Below are 22,002 nucleotides of genomic sequence, written 5' to 3' on the forward strand. Positions count from 1 at the left end.
CCAATCGCCGCAAATTCAAACTATAATATACGTGAAGAGAGGGTTACGGTTATCTTACCGTGAAAGTAAATGCTTTTCGTTGAAGAACAGTCGAAGCAGTGATCCTGGGGAACAGATACGAACAATACAGTGACGGGTCCATGTGCAGAGAGATTAAAAAGAACGATAGCCTAAGAGATGATGTGTGAGACGGCAACCTACAATATTTTGGATTACAGCAGTTCAGGACTACCCATGCTACGATGTATAGAGACCTGCTCATTTTCGGCACTGCGTCACAACACAACAACCAACAGTCGCAGAAAAATACATTAATGTCATAAAATTGCAACTGCGTAGGGTTTGATTTCACCACTCGAAGCGAAAGTTTTGAACCATTTTGCGTGTGACTAAATCTGTATGTAAGAAGACAGTTAGGCTTGAGTTCTTTGATTTTCAAGTGTAAAAATGCCGTTGGTAAAAGAGTAACTACCAGCAGACAATGTTGGGGAAAGTCGGCTCAGCAGAGAGGGAGAACGCAATACATATATAGTGTCTGTTCTTTCGTACAAGTGAGAAAGAGCAGTCACCATCTTGATCCAGCAGCCACTATGAACTCATATACAAAGGAATCACATAACTTGGTTGCGAGTTAGTACTGATTTCAATCAATGGGAAGTTGAAAATTTGTGCCACAGCGAGATGCGTATTCGGATCTCCTGCTTACTAGACAGATATTCTAACCACTTAAAAAAAAAAAAAATTGTTCGTGATTGTTCGTTGCATTTGATATGGGAGGACGTCCTTGACAGCCGCTGAAGTTCATCGTCAGTTCGTTTACTCAGGTTTTTTATTGCCGAGGGCCGACAGCCCTCTGATCCGAGTGCCGGCGTGCACTGAGCCATCCGAACACAGCGGTCAGTGCAACTGCACTGGCGTTTCTAGAACGCCTCCCGTCAGATCCCAGAGGAACAGACTCAGTATATGATTAAGGTGAGACGGCCAGTGATCGCTTCAGTGCAGATGCAGACCACGCTCGAAATCTTACGAAATCGTCAAAATAGCGCGAGTTATAACGATAATGGACAAGGGGCACTGAATCGTAGTGTGTGGATAAGTTGAAAATTTTGGTCTGACGGGAGGTGCCCTAGGGTCTAGGGTGGTACGTGCAGTTGGACTGACCATTGTGTCCAGATGGCTTAGTGGCCAGAGCATCTGATTAGTAAGAAGGAGACGCGGGTTCGAATCCCGGTCCGGCACAATATGCAACTTTCTTCATGGATTTAAACCAGTGCCCACTCACAGCCAACGTCTGTAACTCCTTTGTGTCTTAAAGGAGAAAAAAGAATTCAAAGATACCGGAATTGAAGATGTAGCTGAGGGATAATCAATAGACATGGAACTAACATTGGCTATAGTGGCGCTAATCAGTTCGATAAAGGAATGTCGAGAGGAAATTCTGAAAGAATTCAAGTGAGATCAAGAGGAATTCGAGAGGGAAATAAAATCAGCACTGGGAAGAGTATAGAGGGAATCACGAAGTTATTTAAACAGAGTCACAAAAAGAAAGATATAGCCATGTGTAACGAGAAGCAAAACACGCCCATTCTTCTTACCGAATGTTCAATACCAATGGTGCCACAGCTGAAACCAACGTCAGATTCAGACTCGCTAGTTGAAAGATCTACGTACGACCTTAGCAAGTCATGCCGAATGCCTGCTTCTGCAATCTCAGACAACTAGAGCAGTAGCATGTGCCCAGTAAGTACAGATTCACATGTGTTGTCAGTGGACGATGAACAGACTTTAAGCGGAAGGTTCAAGCAAAGCATGTTGTGACGTCGCGACTTAATGCGCGATAACAATTACTGCAGTATTGGAGCCGGAGGCTGCGAAGGAGGTAGCAGGTTGTGTCCTAGCAATGAGTCACGTGCACCTGTTGCTACTGCAGCGTGTGAAAGCGCCAGCGTGACACTTATCAGGAGCTTATATTCAAACCCCCTACGAATCTAAATAAACTATACTAAATATAATTCGATCTCGTTCAAAATCGGTACGCGAGTTTTTGTTATTCACTAGAAGATTGTGTAAAAATTTCAGCCTTCTATCTGTCATAGTTTCGGAGATAGAAAAAATTACTTAAAAAGTCAAAACCGAGACTTAGGGAATTAAATTCAGTTAGGAACTATAACAGTTTATCTTTTGGTATCATTTGAAAACATAACCAGAACTCACAGTGTTCAGAATTATTTAATTAAGATTTAATTACAAAACTATAATATAAAATTCAGAAAAAAATTTATTTGTGTCTTATATTGTTGTGGGAATAAATCAGAGTGAGTGAGAGTGTGTATGTCGGACATATGTTAAATTTCAAGATTAATTTTATATAATACATTACGTAATCATAGAGTGGGAAAGATATTTGTGTCCACTTTGCTGATGACTTATGGCTAAGTGTACTTGCTTTTGTAAGGAGCCAACCAGAATATCGGTTTAAAGTTTAGATAGTTTCCTAAGTTTATTTCAAGATTAATTTTCTCTTCATTCGGTTTTGTTAAACATTATATTAGTATTTGCATGTGGGAATGGCGTAAATGCACCTGTCAATATTGATTGGAGCAGGCCAACAATTATTGTGATTGGCCAGCCAAAATGATCGGCCAATCAGAGTTAAGCAGTTCCCGCGCACTGCAAGATACATATGCTGTTGTAGAAGCAGCATTCAGGCGGTCCGTGGTCAGCTTCGTTAAAGCAAAAAAGTTGGAACTAAGTTGTTTCTGAAAAAAGAAAAAGATGGTTTCTCATGAGACGACGTTCCTGGCAAAATACTGGTCTAAAAGCACATAAGATTAGAGTCTAAATATCGTCATCAGCCGATCACACAACCGGATGTATAACGGAATATACTCCAAGTTATTGAAATATTTTTTTTAGAGAAATCACTACCTGGAACTGCTGCCGGTAAACATTTCCGAATGTAAGGATGTGGCTCACGAAGCTCTTCTGTTCCTAACGTTTCGTTCAGAACTGCGCTGGACATCTTCCTCCTCCACTGAGTCTTGCCGAAGGGTTTCGTGGACCACAACCTTATACCCCGGAAGGTTTACCAGCAGCAATGACATCCGGTCTTGAAAGCCTTCGTTCTGTCACTATCTGGAACTGCCGTACAAAGAACGCCACTTAGTATGCAGGCATGAAAAGCCTGCTGCACGAAGTTCGAAGTCAGATGATTGGCGTAATAATCAAATTGTAGAGCCGGGCGAAGAATATTTGTGAAAATCGAAAGCGAAGTGAAACCATGGGAGAGAAGAGAAACCGCATCTGGGAAAAGTTTGTGAAGAAGGCAAGATTATCACCACGAACATACGGGACGGAATTATGGCTCACGAAAGTACAGTCAGGGGCACAGAACGAAATGGAATGATATTAGAGGACGGAGAACAGATCAACAGCGTGCTTATGGACGGGTGCGAAACGTAAGTCAGAGCCAAAGGAGCATGTCCTTGTCCGAAGGTTTACGAAGACTGAGCCGTATTTTTCAAGTAATGTATTAGTATCTCAGATCTGTCCAAGTTTTTTGGTTGAAAGGAAACCTGCAATTTATGATGCCACGATTGAAGCATACTCTGCCAATTCCGAGAAAGTAGATTCTTGCTTCAGCATTTTTAGGGACTCTGGAAAAATTCAAAGCAATCTGAAGCAAAGTGGTTTGGTACATCCTGAGAAACATGTACGAAAAAATCGAGCGACAAAGTTTGGATTACCTTTTTTCGTGCATTCCAGGTCCATAGGGTGCATATCTTCCTGCAAATTCCTCCTTTAGCTTCCTCTTCGTCCTCCTTCTGTTTACTGTAGCTTCTATATTTAGGTTATTTACAGCCCTGTCAGCAGCACGATGGCGTTCCTTGTCTGAAGCAAGTACCATGCTGAAACTTATCTTTATTCCCATATTTCGAAATACCTTGCACCTTACAACGTTGCCATCACTTAAAGTAGCAGAGGCATCTTGAACACCGGATCGAAGTGTTTCCATTCCAACAAACACAGTCTTTGAGATTCTTGACCGTATAACACTATTTACACTTTCATTGGGGCTTTGAGTTTTTCCATGGACACACTTTTTCAACAGTTCAAGTGCTACTAAGTCTCTAAAAATAGGTTTTATCCCCTCCATTCCCGCATCAGGCAGACTGTGTTTATGAGTGTACACTTCACCAGTTAGCAATCCCTTGTTGTACTTACACCAACTGTTTTCTCCTTTGGGGCACAAATAATGATGAGAACTTTCATCGGTTAAAAAAAAATGAAAAAAAGAGCCCAAACAGCCTTCTTCATTTCATCGACACTGTGTGTGTTCTGCCTAATAGCCATTCCATAATAGTTCTGGTTTTTTTCAATTATACTGTCAGTTAACCTTCCCTACCCATCCAACTCTTTACCATCACTGAGTTTTTGTTTTTTGTATGAAACTTTCAGTCGCCGAAGTCTTGATCCCATTCATTTCTGTACGCGTCCAATACATTCAGATTTCTGCACTGAATATTTTCGGGATCAAAAAAGAGTAAATAAGCATGAAACACACGACAATTGATTGAGCGATGTTTATCGAACTATCACAGGTTAGCCAAAACACTTATTTCGTAACACTTATTTTCACTCACATCACTAAAATGTACACGATGAGCTTGTAGATCCATGAGTACAACATTTGACAGCAATTTAATAGCGCGATGGTGGCTCACACCTATGCAGCACATATTTCAAAAATATTTTAAAAATAGTTGTATTCTTCCGATCTGAACAAATTACATATCAGTTCAAAAGGGAAAGTCTGTAGACATTTAAAATGCAAAAAAGTAAAAATTGAACATTTCATGAATTTGGACCTTTACCGAACTCCTTAAAGAAATTTCATAATTTTAGAAGAATTACTTCAAGGTAATGTCACTGTATTTGTAACAATTAAATACCATTGTTTCATGTTACAGAAGATTTTCAAGACATTAAGGAGGAACCATTGAGCGACAAGAATGTTCCAAATGAGTTTCATGGTATCTTTACTACATCAGCATAAAGCTAGTAATACTCGTAAAACCTCAGTAACTACTTCATATTTACTCTTGCTCTAATTTTTTTTTTTCATTTCTTACATTATAGCCGAGTGAGTTAGGGTATAGTTAACAGGAGAATGATCCCACCTGCCATATCGAGATCTAGTTTCGTAAATTTTCATTGCTTTCTGAGGACTCTCGAATTCAGATTTCTATGAACTATCCTTGCTAATCGCGGTATTCATTGCCTATGTACTTTGAGCAGTATACACCTGAAGATGGCCAGAAGACTCGATGGGCGAAATGTTGTGACTGCAAGTCACTGAGGACTGACAGTTCTCCTGAAATTTCGGTGAACAACCTATACGCCAGAAAAATTTTGAATGTCATCAATGCTTATTTGCGTGTTTTTACTTACCTTATTTACTACTATTTACTTTTGTTATTACATTTTTCTCTAGATTATTGCAAAAGATGGATTGTGTGAATGACTGATGAGTATACCACGATTTACCTCACTGTGAAGACCAATTTTTCTTCTACTGAAAACTATTTGTTTAGATCTGTTGATACTTGTTACGCTTCTTTTATTTAGCCAAGTAACTTCTAAAACGGCGATTTTGAGATTTGAATATTAACTGCTAAATATACTGCCGTCCACTCTCAGATCGTCAAACAGTGTGAAACATAAACTAGTCAATCGAGTAACATATGTATGGTGTTTTTTTATCTTCTTATCTCTGCGGTGTTATCTCTTTAGTAGACGCACAAGAGAAGTCTTCCAATGGACACCATTGTCTCTACCCACTAGCCCTTGATGAGGAGTCGGCAGCTGCTCAGTAGCTGCGCTGTCAGATGACCAGCAGCTAGTGGCATTAGACTTATTGGGGCTACCAGATATATTTCTTTTAAACTGTCATCGACCTTCTTGTTTTGAAGGTGGAAGGATCGGTGCGATTATAATATTAGATCGTAAACAAAACAAACAAACAAAATTGACGCCATTTACCACAAGATCTCTATACGTGTTCCAATACATATGAACAATATAGTAAATATTTCAGAATATCGTATAAAGAATTTCTAGGATAAAATAATATTTTTGTATTGTTGTGTATTGTGTCTCATAACACCATTAATTACCATGGACTAATGCGATACTGATGCGTGTCTCTTCCTAACTGCTATAATGCAAACGAGGCACAGACGATCATTCACCGTTTATTGACATTTTATTCTGCGTAGATCAATGATAATCAAGAATTATATGCAGTTGTTGGAGTTTTAACTGTTCTCTATATTCCTAAAGCGTTGCAATATTTTTTCTCATAAGGACAGAGGCACTGGCTAAGAAGTTGAACGGCACCGGCTGGAAAGGCGTTATTAGAAAAAATGACTGATGACCGATCACACAAAGATATTAACCATATCTGAAGCAGTCGTTGTCATGTGTAAAACAAAATCTACAAAATACGCAGAAGACAAATTGGAGGATAAACGACAGTATTGCAGTAACCCGACGTGAGCCGCAACATACTTACTGTAGAAGCTCACTCTCAGATCAGTGGTGAAACGGGTTTTTTGGTCATCCTTTTCTTGGTACGCGAGCAGCGGCATACAGGAGTGAAAAAGCGGCAGGGTCAAGCAGAGATTTTTCAGGTCTCTACGCTGGGAGACGGTACAGGATGACTCGAACGTTGGGCTTTTCTCTCTCCAGAGCAGTCTTTTGTCAATGCAAATTACTCAGTAGAAAGCCCCAGACGTTAAGCTTCATGCACTGGCTCCAATGTTACTACGCAAATGACACCTATCTCTCCTATTTCAGCATAATGTTATCTTAACAATCGTGACATTTTTTTTTTAAATTTTTTCTCGAAAATGCAAGTTTATGAGAACCAATAACTCTGCTTAACAGCGTTTTTGTCTGCTCGGCTTAGTCGTGGATTCTGAGCTCAAAAATGAAGTGATGTTTGCAACTTGGATTCACTAAGATTTAACAACGATATGCTTTAAAACGGTGCATACAGGGTAACTGTTACGTAGATGTGTATAGTAAAATGCCAATAATGGTCATTAGTTCAGAAATCAAACTACAGGACATGAAGAAGGTTTGGCAACATTGACGATAAGTCGTATTCAATGACACATAATTGTTACGTGTCAAATTTCTAGTCCCATCATTTGGTCTTCTTCCCTGATAACTAGTGCAGTTAGTAATGAATACGGCGAACAGTTTCGTTACGATGTTTCTTTGGTATAGAAGCATTGTCAGAACAAATGGAGTCCACAGTGTGATCTGACTGCTCTTAGACCTAACGAAGATGTGATCTGAGGCGTTGCAGGAAATCAGAAAGTAAAATCTTTATGCAAATTTCTTCATACTTCTCCACTCCTATGCTGCTAATTCCTGATTAATCTTTGTACTGACACGGATTTATTTGTTATTTACGTTTGGAACTCTCTTTGATGTGAAACTATTAAATAAAATGTACTCGCAATACCATTCACAAAATGTCATTCCTATGTCTTAAAAATCACCAATGGAAAATTGCGCAAATATAAAAATGCTAGTTACTTCACACTGTCCCTTACTGTGCCTCTTTGCGCCCATCATCAATACTGATTATCATCTCTCTCATAAACCCCTACCACACTGAAGGACCAAAGAAACTGACATAGGCATGCGTATTCAGAGATATGTAAACAGGCAGAATACGGCGCTGCGGTCAGCAAGTCTCTGGAGCAGTTGATAGATCGGTTACTGCTGATACAAAGGCAGGTTATCAAGATTTAAGTGAGTCCAAACGTGGTGTTATAGTCGGTGCACGAGCGATGGAACTCAGTACCTCCGAGGCAGCGATGAAGTAAGGATTTTACCTTACGATCATTTCACGGGTGTGCCGTGAATATCAGGAATCCGGTAAAACATAAAATTTTCGACATCGCTGCGGCCGGAAAAAGATCCTGCAAGAACGGGACCAATTGAAGAGAATCGTTTAACGTCACAGAAGTGCAACCCTTCAGCAAATTGCTGCAGATTTCAACGCTGGGCCATCAACAAATGTCAGCGTGCGGACCTTTCAACGAAACATCATCGATACAAGCTTTCGTAGCCGAAGGCCCACTCGTGTTCCCTTGATGACAGAAAGCTTCAGGCCTCGCCTAGGCCCGTCAACGCCGACATTGGAGTGTTGATGACTGGAAATATGTTGCCTGGTCGGGCGACCCTCTTCAAATTGTATCGAGCGGATGGATGTGTACGGATACGGGTATGGAGAAAACCTCATGAATCCACTGACCCTGCATGTCAATGGGGGAATGTTCAAGCTGATAGAGGCTCTGTAATGATGTGGGGCGTGCGCAGTTGGAGTGATATGGGACCCTAATACGCCTTGATACGACTCTGACAGGTGACAAGTACGTAAGCATCCTGTCTCATCACCTGAATCCATTCACGACCATTATGCATTCCGACGGACTTGGGCAGTTACAGCAGGACACCTCCGTCTCCACCATCGCCTCCATCTCCACCATTGCCTCCATCTCCACCATTGCCTCCATCTCCACCATCGCCTCCATCTCCAACATCACACGTCCAAAATTGCTGCAGAGTGGCTCCAGGAACACTCTTCTGAACACTTCCGCTGGCCACCAAACTCTCCAGACATGAATATTATTGAGCATAACCGGAATGCCTTGCAATGTGCTGTTCAACAGAGATGTCCACCCCTCGTACTCTTACGTATTTATGGATATCCCTACAGGATTCATGTTGTCAACTCTCTCCGGCACTGCTTCAGACATTAGTTGAGTTCAGGCCATGTCGTGTTGCTGGATTTCTGCGCACTAGTTGGGGGCCCTGTACAACATTAGGCCGGTGTAGCAGTTTCTTTGGGAATTCAGTGTATTGTAATGGGGTAATGACAAGGATGAGATAATGGGATGATGGCAAAGGTGTTGAAACCAGCACGATGGTAATGACGTTATACTGAAGAAAGGAAACAAATCAGACACATGGTAGAAAAATGGATTTATTGAATAGATAAAAGTTTGGAGAGTTACTTCAAGCTGTGCTAAGGATACTTTATTTCCAATTCGAACAAACAAATAAGTCTGTTCACTGTATAAAAAATTTATTTGTGCTCAAAGTACAATAAATATTGACTGTAAAACAATATATTAGTTACAGCTGCTACATTCTCCTGTAATAGTATATCTGCATCAGATTATGTTGATGTATAGAGTGGAATCCATTAATGATGTCGGCGTAAGATTTGTAACAAGAAGTATGCTATACTCCCAAGGTGGGTAGGTGCCTTACAGCCTGCAGCCCAAGGCCAATCACAGACTCTCAGTTCTGGGTTGAAATAGAGTCCAGCAGGACAAGGCATGGTTACTGGAATACCATGCTCACATGCACAGTACTTTCCACAGTCAGTTGCATGTGGCAGCAAAGTAACATCCGATCCGGCATCTTCGTGTAATGGGCAACTTCCCACAGCAGGGCAATCACCAATATTACCTTCTGTAGTACTGCCTCCATTATCATTGCCACTTTCATTATCAGACTGACCATTGTCATCATTACCACCACTGCCTTCACCATTTCCATCACCTCCATCACTACCATCATCTCCATCTCCACCATCGCCTCCATCTCCACCATCACCTCCATCTCCACCATTGCCTCCATCTCCACCATCACCTCCGTCTCCACCATCGCCTCCGTTTCCACCATTGCCTGCATCTCCTCCATTGCCTCCATCTCCACCATCGCCTCCATCTCCAGCATCACCTCCATCACCACCATCTCCACCATCACCTCCATCTCCACCATCACCTCCGTCTCCACCATCACCTCCGTCTCCACCACCACCTCCATCTCCAGCATCGCCTCCGTCTCCTCCATCGCCTCCATCTCCTCCATCGCCTCCATCTCCTCCATTGCCTCCGTCTCCTCCATCGCCTCCGTCTCCTCCATTGCCTCCGTCTCCACCATCGCCTCCGTCTCCAGCATCACCTCCATCACCACCATCTCCATCGCCTCCGTCTCCACCACCGCCTCCTTCTCCACCATTACCTCCATTTCCACCATCGCCTCCATTTCCACCATCACCTCCGTCTCCACCATCGCCTCCATCTCCACCATCGCCTCCGTCTCCACCATCGCCTCCGTCTCCACCATCCCCTCCGTCTCCACCATCACCTCCATCTCCACCATCGCCTCCACCTCCTCCATCGCCTCCATCTCCTCCATCGCCTCCATTGCCTCCGTCTCCACCGTCGCCTCCATCTCCAGCATCACCTCCATCACCACCATTTCCACCATCACCTCCGTCTCCACCATCGCCTCCGTCTCCACCATTACCTCCATTTCCACCATCACCACCATCACCAGCATCGCCTCCGTCTCCACCATCGCCTCCATCTCCACCATCACCTCCGTTTCCACCATCACCTCCATTTCCACCATCACCTCCGTCTCCAGCATCGCCACCATCTCCACCATTGCCTCCATCTCCTCCATCGCCTCCATCTCCTCCATTGCCTCCATCTCCTCCATCACCTCCGTCTCCTCCATTGCCTCCATCTCCACCATCACCTCCATCGCCACCATCTCCACCATCGCCTCCATCGCCACCGCCTCCACCATCGCCTCCATTTCCACCATCGCCTCCGTCTCCACTGTCGCCTCCATCGCCTCCATCTCCACCATCACCTCCATCTCCACCATTGCCTCCATCTCCACTATCGCCTCCACCACCATTTCCACTGTCACTGTCATCCTCATTACTCTGACTGTTATTACCACTGTTGTTTTCATCATCGTTACTACTGCTGTTGCTATTGCCACTGTCATCTTCATCACTCTCATTGCTGCCACTGTTATTACCACTAGTATTTTCATCATCATTACCACTGTGATCTTCATCACTGTCATTACTGCCACCGTGATTACCACTGTTGTTTTCATCATCGTTACTACTGCTGTTGCTACTGTTACTGTCGTCTTCATCATTCTCATTGCTGCCACTGTTATTACCACTAGTATTTTCTTCATCATTACTACTGTCATCTTCATCACTGTCATTACTGCCACTGTTATTACCACTAGTATTTTCCTCATCACTACTACTGCTGTCACTATCATCTCCATCACTTTCATTGCTGTCGCTGTTATCACCACTAGCATTTTCATTGTCACTTCCGCTGCTGTCACTGCTGTCATTGCTACTACTGTCGCTGCTGTCATCTTCTTCGCTTCTGCTTCTGTTTTCTTTCTCCTGAATTATAGCTTTTATGAGACTAGACCAGCCATATAAAGGTTTCTTCTTTACATTTTGTACTGAGTGTTGCTCACTTCTTCCATGTTCAGCATCCTCTTGTTCAGAATGTAGCCATGTGTTGTCATTCTCAACCTTTGACGGAGTAAGCGACGATTTCTGAGTGTCTGGTGTCCCAAGAGCGTGATGCTGCTCATCGGTACCTGTTGCAGTCAGATGAATAAAGAAGAAATAAATACATTGTGCTACGTGTATGTACGACATGATTGTTTTACAGGAATTTCAATCGTATTTGAATGGTCTAATTTCAGTGTATGTTGGAATTAGTTCATCTACAGTAAGTCACAAGCGGTCATCAAAGCGTTTTTAGTACCTCATTGTTGTTATAAGAATGATTTTATTGTATGGTTCAAATGGTTCAAATGGCTCTGAGCACCATGGGACACAACTTCTGAGGTCACCAGTCCCCTAGAACTTAGAGCTACTTAAACCTAACTAACCAAAGGACATCACACACATCCATGCCCGAGGCAGGATTCGAACCTGCGACCATAGCGGTCTTGCGTTTCCAGACTGTAGTCCTAGAACCACAAGGCCACTCCGGTCGGCGATTTTATTGGAACTGATGGTCTTGCCTTTTCTTGATCTGGGAATACCAAATATTTACACAAGAATTTCAGAACACAGCGAAAATTGTAGCTCATCACATATACCTTAGTGATGGAAGGGGAAGCACTGACTGGTGATTAAACGAAGTCTAAGATTTTCTGCAAATCAGTCCGCGAACTTTCCAGTTGTGGGATGACATCACTCTCTCTTAACGTACAGAGTAATATTAAATAACGTTAAATATAACATATAATAAGACATAATTGCGTAGGCTTCCACGGCCAGAGTCAGTCGACATAAAAGTTTTCTGGGTGTGGTACCGCGTCATAATGTATAAAACTACTGTTGTTGTTGTTGTTGTTGTTGTTGTTGTTGTGGTCTTCAGTCCTGAGACTGGTTTGATGCAGCTCTCCATGTTACCCTATCCTGTGCAAGTTTCTTCATCTCCCAGTACCTACTGCAACCTACATCCTTCTGAATCTGCTTAGTGTATTCATCTCTTGGTCTCCCTCTACGATTTTTACCCTCCACACTGCCCTCCAATGCTAAATTTATGATCCCTTGATGCCTCAGAACACGTCCTACCAACTGGTCCCTTCTTCTTGTCAAGTTGTGCCACAAACTTCTCTTCTCCCCAATCCTATTCAGTTATGTGATCTACCCATCTAATCTTCAGCATTCTTCTGTAGCACCACATTTCGAAAGCTTCTATTCTCTTCCTTTCCAAACTATTTATCGTCTATGTTTCACTTCCATACATGCCTACACTCCATACAAATACTTTCACAAACGACTTCCTGACACGTAAATCTATACTCGATGTTAACAAATTTCTCTTCTTCAGAAACGCTTTCCTTGCCATTGCCAGTCTACATTTTATATCTTCTCTACTTCGACCATCATCAGTTAATTTGCTCCCCAAATAGCAAAACTCCTTTACTACTTTAAGTGTCTCATTTCCTTATCTAATTCCCTCACCATCACCCGACTTAATTCGACTATATTCCATTATCCTCGTTTTGCTTTTGTTGATGTTCATGTTATATCCTCCCTTCAAGACAGTGTCCATTCCGTTCAACTGCTCTTCCAAGTCCTTTGCTATCTCTGACAGAATAACAATGTCATCGGCGAACCTCAAAGTTTTTATTTCTTCTCCATGGATTTTAATACCTACTCCGAATTTTTCTTTTGTTTCCTTTACTGCTTGCTCAATATACAGATTGAATAACATTGGGGAGAGGCTACAACCATTTCTCACTCCCTTCCCAACCACTGCTTCCCTTTCATGTCCCTCGACTCTTATAACTGCCATCTGGTTTCTGTACAAATTGTAAATAGCCTTTCGCTCCCTGTATTTTACCCCTGCCACCTTTAGAATTTTAAAGAGAGTATTCCAGTCAACATTGTCAAATGCTTTCTCTAAGTCTACAAATGCTAGAAACGTAGGTTTGCCTTTCCTTTATCTTTCTTCTAAGATAAGTCGTAAGGTCCGTATTGTCTCACGTGTTCGATCATTTCTACGGAATCCAAACTGATCTTCCCCGAGGTCAGCTTCTACCAGTTTTTTCTATTCGTCTGTAAAGAATTTGTGTTAGTATTTTGTAGTTGTGACTTATTAAACTGATAGTTCGGTAATTTTCACGTCTGTCAACACCTGCTTTCTTTGGAATTGCGATTATTATATTCTTCTTGAAGTCTGAGGGTACTTCGCCTGTCTCATACATCCTCCTCACCAGATAGTAGAGTTTTGTCAGGACTGGATCTCCCAAGCAGATGGAGAAAAACCAACGCTTCGGCCACGGCTGCAGCGGCCTTCTTCTGGGTTAGACCCAGCAGCAGTATTTTTATACATTATGACGCGGTATAATAAGACAATTTGTGTCATGTTTTCATTGGTGCAGAAAGTTTGGCCTAATGTTTATTTTTCTCATGAAGCTAGTTAAACAAAGTATGTTTGTATGTACGTCAACAACATATTCGTAGATTATGAAATCCTATTGTGAATGAATTTGACTTGTGTGGGAATGGTGCAGTTACTAACTTTTCAGTACTTTAAAATTTTCTGTTAATCTGTCTACTATTAAACGTGATAGAGCATTAAACTGAAACTATTGATATCCGTCCTATCCTCAGACAAATTATTCATAACATGCAACACAATAAATACTACTAAATACTGCAAAAGATTGAGTTTTATTTCGGTAATAGAAGCTCCTGACTCTACAACAGAAACATATTCTACATTCTTTTGTACAGTTTTCTTTCAACTGTCATTGCTATGTTTGCACATAAGCGAATTTTAGTTGCTATTGTCAGCATATATCATCCTTCTTCACTGAAGGCAGATATACGCCTAAGTACAGAAAGACAGAGCACAGGTGAGTGTGAATAAAACTGCATATTATAAGATCAGTTACAGGGTACCTCACTGGAAAAAAAAAGAGTTTTACCGATTTTCATATTTGCTCATCGCAAGACAATTTGAGTCACTAAGCTCCACCGTTATCTCTTTGCCAGCCTAAATCGAACAGGAGATTTTGTAGCCGTATATGATAGGATATTTTAAGCCTGAAATGATATGCTAGGAACGCAAGCTTTCCGAACTTTTACCAGTCAACTACGCTGCGATGCAGAACGCCTCTTTTGTAGCGTCTGCCACTGGTGTCCATTGAGCATCTCTGTAAAGTCGCAACGCTTAGTAAGTGAACCTGTAACGAAACACACTGATCTTCTCTCGATCTTCTTCTGATACGGATTCCTAGCTAACTAGGAATATTTCAGGTATTGGACAAACGGTGGTTTTATGAGCTATTCCTTTGTGGATAGCTTAACTTCTGAGCGTGTTTCCAATGGATCTGCCTTACCTGCGATTTGTTTTATGTGTATACTTTCACTTTAAGCACCTTCGTACACTTACTCCTAGATACTGAAGAGCCACGAAATAATACGCTTGAGTAGAATTTTACAATTTGTGTCATAATACGCTTGAGTAGAATTTTACAAGTCTTCCCCCTGTAACGCAAGAGGCGAACAAGGCAGGTCAGTGTGCAACAGATGGGTGGAATGCCAACAAGGAAGGAGAGCTGTTATTGCATGTAATACAGCTGCATGGCAGAGTTAATTGCTATACGCATTAAGAACTGGGTGTGAAAGATGCCAAGGCGGAAAAATGACATCATAGAAAGAGAGAAGAATGCCATCATCTTGTTGACCACGTAGAGTGAATTACGAAGGCATAACTCAGATGTAAGAACGGTTATTCAGAGAACTGATGCTGCAGAATATGTTCACTACTGCTTCTGAAAGGCGAAGCTAAGATACCTTTCAGCTACAGTCAGGTGCTGAAAGCTGACCAGTCTTGAAAGGGGAGTTATCATCGCCTTCCGATAGCAGTGCAAGTCAAACAGTTCCTTTGTAAATGTCACTCATACTTAGTGACTGGATCTACTTGTACTCAGTTTCCAGCCAATCAGGAAGTTGGACCTATGTCAGTCTATGTCTTCTGTTGGAACAGCGAGTCCTGCCAAGTGGACTTTGCCACTCCAGGCTGCAATCCTGCGTTCGAGTCGAAACTGATGCGAAGCTGAGAATGACAGTCACCGCCAGGCCTATCAGAGGCCTAGTTGGTGGGCCAGAGATCACTCAACAATCGTCATCACAGAAGGGCATGCCACAGGCGCTGCCTGCCTTCTGTTGCTGTATGCGTACTCATATGCTGCGGGCCTTACACCTGACGGAGGCCGCAGTGTGACGCAGTCCACCTTCGCACATTCAGGGAGGAGCGTATGGGTGCTTCCGCCGCTAGAGAGGCTGAGATGGCGCGGAGCGTGCGGGTGTCAGCGAATACCCGCGTGACTAGCGCCCTTCTGCCCGCCGCTACTACTCGCAGACAAGAATGAAGACAACAGCGTATTTTGCATTTTAAGTGCTTGTTTGTTAATGACCTTTTACAAGTTCCTTCGAGCGCCGAGCATGTCACCTGCCATCGAGGTATGCCTCATCCATGCCCAAGAGGTGACGGTCCAGCCGCTCTCTAACATCGACGACGTAAAACAGTCAGCTAATGCAGAGTCCGGTCCCTGGACTGATGCCTTGTTTTACAGCCCCCTAGTGATTTTTCTGGACCCGCATAACTATACAATAATGGGTTACATCTGTTTATGTCGAGGATCAACTACCAGTGTCTGCAGCAAGTGTCGATCCCCTGCAGAACTTCCTTCATTTCCCTAGAATTTTCTAGCGTTGCGACTTTTCCGTGCACAATGGAATTATCCGTGAAAAGAATCATGCAACTTACGATTTTATCCACTACGTCATTTATACTCGTATTCTGACGAAAGTAATGGTGCTTTAACACTCCATCACTGTGGCCTGCAGTTACTCTGCTAAGAATGACATATTGTTTCCTGTTTACTAGAAACCCTTCAGTCCAGTCACACAGCTGGTCTGTTATTCCGTAGGATTGTATTTTGTTCTTCAGGTGGCAGTGTGGAATTTTATTAAACACCTTCCAGAGATGAAGAAACATGACATTAATCTGTGCTCTCTGCTTTCTGCGTCTCGTGCTCGAACAGAGAATGAGCTCGGTTTCACAGATCCTTGTTTACGGAAGCCACATTGATTCCTAAAGCGGAGATTTTTCGAACTTCAGAAATGTCATGGTATGTGAGGATGTTCCAAAACAAGTTCCAAAATTCTATAGCAGGTCGTCGTCAGTGTTACAGGCCTATAGTTTTACGTGTCTGTCTGCTAACCCTTTTTGAGAGCCCAAATGACCTCCAATTTCTTCTGGTCACTAGGAAAGCTTCTTCCCTCCTGCGACGTATAGTACGCTGTTGCTAGAAGAGGATCTATTTCCTCATACTATTCGTAGAATTTTATGGTTCCCATCACGTCCTGTCGCCTTTCCTCTGTTGAGCAGTTGCAGTTGCTTCTCTATCCCATGGTCACTTATTTCGATATTTGTTATTTTGATGTTCGTCCGACAATTTAAAGAAGGAACAACAGCACTGTCTTCTCCTGTCAAACCACTTTTGGAAAGCGAAATTTAGTATTTGAGTCTTGTCTGTGTCATTTTCCATTAAAAACGAGGACATTACAGATTGAGCAGAAGCTTTGAGAAGGAAAGGATGGGTAAGGAAATCAGGATTGCGCGTTTCAAAGAAACCTACCCATTAATTGTCTTAAACGATTTAGAGGAAGCACAGGAAACGAAAATCTCTATGGCTGGAAGAGGATTTGAAACGTATTGTTGTTGTTGTTGTGGTCTTCAGTCCTGAGAGTGGTTTGGTGCAGCTCTCCATCCTACTCTATCCTGTGCAAGCTTCTTCATCTCCCAGTAATTACTGCAACCTACGTCCTTCTGAATCTGCCTAGTGTATTCATCTCTTGTCCCTCTACGATTTTTATCCTCCACGCTGCCCTCCAATGCTAAATTGGTGATCCCTTGATGCCACAGAACATGTCCCACCACAGGTCCCTTCTTCTTCTCAAGTTGTGCCACAAACTCCTCTTCTCCCCAATTCTGTTCAATACCTCCTCATTAGTTATGTGATCTACCCATCTAATCTTCAGCATTCTTCTGTAGCACCCATTTCGAAAGTTTCTATTCTCTTCTTGTGTAAACTATTTATCGTCCACGTTTCACTTCCATACATGGCTACACTCCATACAAATACTTTCACAAACGACTTCCTGACACTTAAATATATACTCGATGTTAACAAATTTCTCTTCTTCTGAAACGCCTTCCTTCCCGTTGCCAGTCTACATTTTATATCCTCTCTACTTCGACTATCATCAGCTACTTTGCTCCCCAAATAGCAAAACTCCTTTACTACTTTAAGTGTCTCATTTCCTAATCTAATTCCCTCAGCATCACCCGAATTAATTCGACTACATTCCGTTATCCTCGTTTTGCTTTTGTTGATGTTCATGTTATATCCTCCTTTCAAGACACTGTCCATTCCGTTCAACTGCTCTTCCAAGTCCTTTGCTGTCTCTGACAAAATTGCAATGTCATCGGCGAACCTCAAAATTTTTGTTTCTTCTCCATGAATTTTAATACCTACTCCGAACTTTTCTTTTGTTTCCTTTACTGCTTGCTCGACATACAGATTGAATAACATCGGGGAGAGGCTACAACCATTTCTCACTCCCTTCCCAACCACTGCTTCCCTTTCATGTCCCTCGACTCTTATAGCTGCCATCTGCTTCTGTACAAATTGTAAATAGCCTTTCGCTCCCTGTATTTTACCCCTGCCACCTTTAGAATTTTAAAGAGAGTATTCCAGTCAACATTGTCAAATGCTTTCTCTAAGTCTACAAATGCTAGAAACGTAGGTTTGCCTTTCCTTAATCTTTCTTCTAAGATAAGTCGTAGGATCAGTATTGCCTCACGTGTTCCAACATTTCTAAGGAATCCAAACTGATCTTCCCCGAGGTCGGCTCCTACCAGTTTTTCCATTCGTCTGTAAAGAATTCGCGTTAGTAATTTTGCAGTCGTGACTTATTAAACTGATAGTTCGGTAACTTCCACATCTGTCAACACCTACTTTCTTTGGGATTGGAATTATTATATTTTTCTTGAAGTCTGAGGGTATTTCGCCTGTCTCATACATCTTGCTCACCAGATGGTAGAGTTTTGTCAGGACTGGCTCTCCCAAGGCCGTCAGTAGTTATAATGGAATGTTGTCTACTCTCGGGGCCTTGTTTCGACTCAGGTCTTTCAGTGCTCTGTCCAACTCTTCAAGCAGTATCGTATCTCCCATTTCATCTTCATCTACATCCTCTTCCATTTCCATAATATTGTCCTCAAGTACATCGCCGTTGTACAGACCCTCTATATACTCCTTCCACCTTTCTGCTTTCCACTCTTTGCTTAGAACTGGGTTTCCATCTGAGTTCTTGATATTAATACAAGTGGCTCTCTTTTCTCAAATGGTTTCTTTAATTTTCCTGTAGGCAGTATCTATCTTACCCCTAGTGAGATAAGCCTCTACATCCTTACATTTGTCCTCTACCCATCCCTGCTTAGCCGTTGTGCACTTCCTGTCGATCTCATTTTTGAGACGTTTGTATCTCTTTTTTTCCTGCTTCATTTACTGCATTTTTATATTTTCTCCTTTCATCAATTAAATTCAATATTTCTTCTGTTACCCAAGGATTGCTACTAGTCCTCCTCTTTTTACCTACTTGATCCTCTGCTGCCTTCACTACTTCATCCCTCAAAGCAACCCATTCTTCTTCTACTGTATTTCTTTCCCCCATTCCTGTCAATTGTTCCCTTATTTTCTCCCTGAAACTCTGTACAACCTCTGGTTTAGTCAGTTTATCCATCTTTTTGCAGTTTCTTCAGTTTTAATCTACAGTTCATAACAAATAGATTGTGGTCAGAGTCCACATCTGCCCCTGGAAATGTCTTACAATTTAAAACCTGGTTCCTAAATCTCTGTCTTACCATTATATAATCTATCTGATACCTTCTAGTATCGTAGTCCCCCAGAATGGGCTCCGAGTATCTTGACAGATTGCTTTGATCCGTGTACTGACTGCACACGAAATTTCTTAGGATTTTGTGTCAAGTCGATAGATGTAACAGTTCATCTTCCAGCTTACCTGTGTGTGAGCGCCAACAGCGGGGATCTCCGGAGGACAGACAGCCGGCGTTCCTGGGTGCTGCTGCGACCGCCGCCACCTGCAGCAACAGCAGCGCCACTGCAACCGCAGCCGCTGCCGCTGTCGGACAAACAACACAGCCTCATTCGCATCTGTCCGTAGACTTCCACTGTCAGCGCCAGTTTGAATAAAATTCTTTTGCGTGTTGGGCCTTCGTTATGAAACACTACAAAGCCGACTTTTGAAGCGGTTCTCTTCAGAATGACCGAGAGAAATTTTGTTGCCCTGAAGACGACAGTTGTAAGGATGATCGAAACGTCACTTTATAGTGTTTCATAACGATGTGGGCTAACACCCAAAAGCATTTTGTTCTTTTGTTCAAAGAGGCTCATCAGCGAGCTTCACGTACATACATGAGAGCGGGCACTTTCTACATCCTCAGTACAATCATTATACTCCCCAAACCGGTTTGAAGGGCATGGCAGACGCTATTTGCCAATGAACCATTTATTAGGGGTCCCTTCTGTTCCATTTACACATAGAGCACGGGAAGAATGACTGCTTTAACACCGCTATGTCTGCTGTAATTAGTGACAGCTTGTCTTTGTGATACCGACGGGAGTGAAATGTAATGGCTTTAGTATATCTCACTTAAAGCAGATTACTGAAACCTATTATGTACGCTCTCACGCGATAGTTTACGTCTGTCTTCAAGAGTCAGCCAACAGATATGTTTTCAACCTCTCAATGACGCTCATCTATGGATCGAACAAACCTCTGGCCATTGTCGTTGTCCTTCTTTGTATACGTTTATATGTCGTCTTAGTCCTGTTTGGTATGGGTCGACACACTTGAGTAATATTCTATGACGGGTCAACGAATGTTTGTAAGGAACCTACGTTGTAGACTGATTCCGTTTTGCTAGTATACTAGCAATGAACTTCGTTCTGCCATCTGCGTTACCTCCGGTTCAGCGTATGTAATCGTTCCATTTCATATCAATCCAAACTGTTGCACCCAAGTATTTATATTAATTGACTCATTCCAACTATGGTTCGTTGATATTTCATAAGAGATTACGTTTTATCGTTTTGTGAAGCGCACGACTTTAAATTTCACAACATTTACAACGACTTGCCAATCTTTGCACCACTTTGAAATCTCATTAAGTTCTGATTCAATATTTATGCAGTATTTTTTACACATAACTCTATCGTCTACAAAAATATTTACGTTACTATTAATATTGTGTGCTAGTTCGTTAATATAGAACATGAACAGCAAGGGTCACAGAACTCTTCCCTCGGTTACTTGCCTGCCAATTGTATTTTGAGTTGTAGACTTCTGTGACGTTACCCAGCGATTTCTCTCTTCATTATATGATGCTTGGAGCTGGTTGCGAAAGCTTTCCTGGGATATAACTTTGAAGTTCGTCATTTTTGGTCATATGTCGCCATCTCATGAGCATCTTTTCTGGCTACGTGTAGACGAACACAGAGATTTCCACAAATTCTACCTGATTTATTGTTTAATCAACGTATACACTCCTCACACCCCTTCGCGGTCTCAACCATCTCATCTGCAGGGCACATCAAAATCATTAGTTTCCATCAGCGGAAAGTCCGTTTTGCCCCTTTCCATGAAATGACTGCCTTTCCCTAAATCATTTTTAGTTGAAAGACTCCTACGTTGGGACTATCTCCGTCAGCATATCAGAGAAATTAATCTCATCTCAAACTTCAAATGAAAGCTAACGACCAACCCTCTAAAACGACAATACATTATTCTTCTGTTTTCAAACGCATCCCTTACTCTAAGACAATTAAGATCAATCCATTCCCAACACAACGCTCTAACCCCAACAGAACTCCCCATTTACCAACTTCGTTGGCTTCTTCAGTCTATTAGAAATCCTTTCTTACAAGGAAATCCCCCCCATCGCACCCCTCTCTGATTTAGCGGCAAAAGTCCCACTGGATAGCCCGTCATAAACTGCACACAGATCAAGCATGAAAACAGGACGAAGGTCTACTAAACTGTGAAAAAAAGCAAAATGTAAATAGTAAACGGTCCAAGAATAAGAAGTACAATAAATAGCAATCTCATACAGCAACGGCCTCATCTGTACGTGGTCATGGTGTTAGACTACCAAGCTGATAACGCGTGGTCAAAACTTTTTCACAACATTACGAACTGGCCGTCCGGTAATTGAAATGTTTGTTCTCTGTCTGTAGTCTCGGCTGTTGTCATACTATACATTGGTTATAGAATGTGAGTCATGTGGTAAGAATACGTTACCGTAGCAAGTAAATGTGATGAACAGTGAGAGCAGGCGAGATACCACATAGATGTCTCACAGATGTAAAAACAACAAATAAACGGGTGTGAATTAAGTTACAGCAAAGGAATTTAAGAGTATTCCAAAACGGAACGCAATTTCCAAAACGTTAAAAACATAT

The 22,002-nt window shown here is 42.1% G+C and overlaps 1 protein-coding gene across 10 annotated transcripts in view; it reads right to left on the bottom strand.

The window, feature by feature from the left end:
* The window catches only part of LOC126175360 (PE-PGRS family protein PE_PGRS5-like), a 343,734-nt gene that overhangs the window by 77,989 nt on the left and 243,743 nt on the right, over nt 1-22,002 (bottom strand). For 2 of the 10 annotated variants that reach the window (XM_049922116.1, XM_049922112.1), the window contains exons 2-3: nt 19,544-19,663; nt 10,150-11,520 (exon numbers count right to left, since the gene is read on the bottom strand). In XM_049922116.1, the coding sequence (XP_049778073.1) occupies nt 10,150-11,520; nt 19,544-19,663 (1,491 nt within the window). The remainder of the gene's footprint in view (nt 1-10,149; nt 11,521-19,543; nt 19,664-22,002) is intronic. The other 8 variants (XM_049922119.1, XM_049922115.1, XM_049922118.1 and 5 more) reach the window with 8 other exon arrangements.

The sequence above is a fragment of the Schistocerca cancellata genome, chromosome 3 (assembly GCF_023864275.1).
Source record: "Schistocerca cancellata isolate TAMUIC-IGC-003103 chromosome 3, iqSchCanc2.1, whole genome shotgun sequence".
Lineage (NCBI taxonomy): Eukaryota > Metazoa > Arthropoda > Insecta > Orthoptera > Acrididae > Schistocerca > Schistocerca cancellata.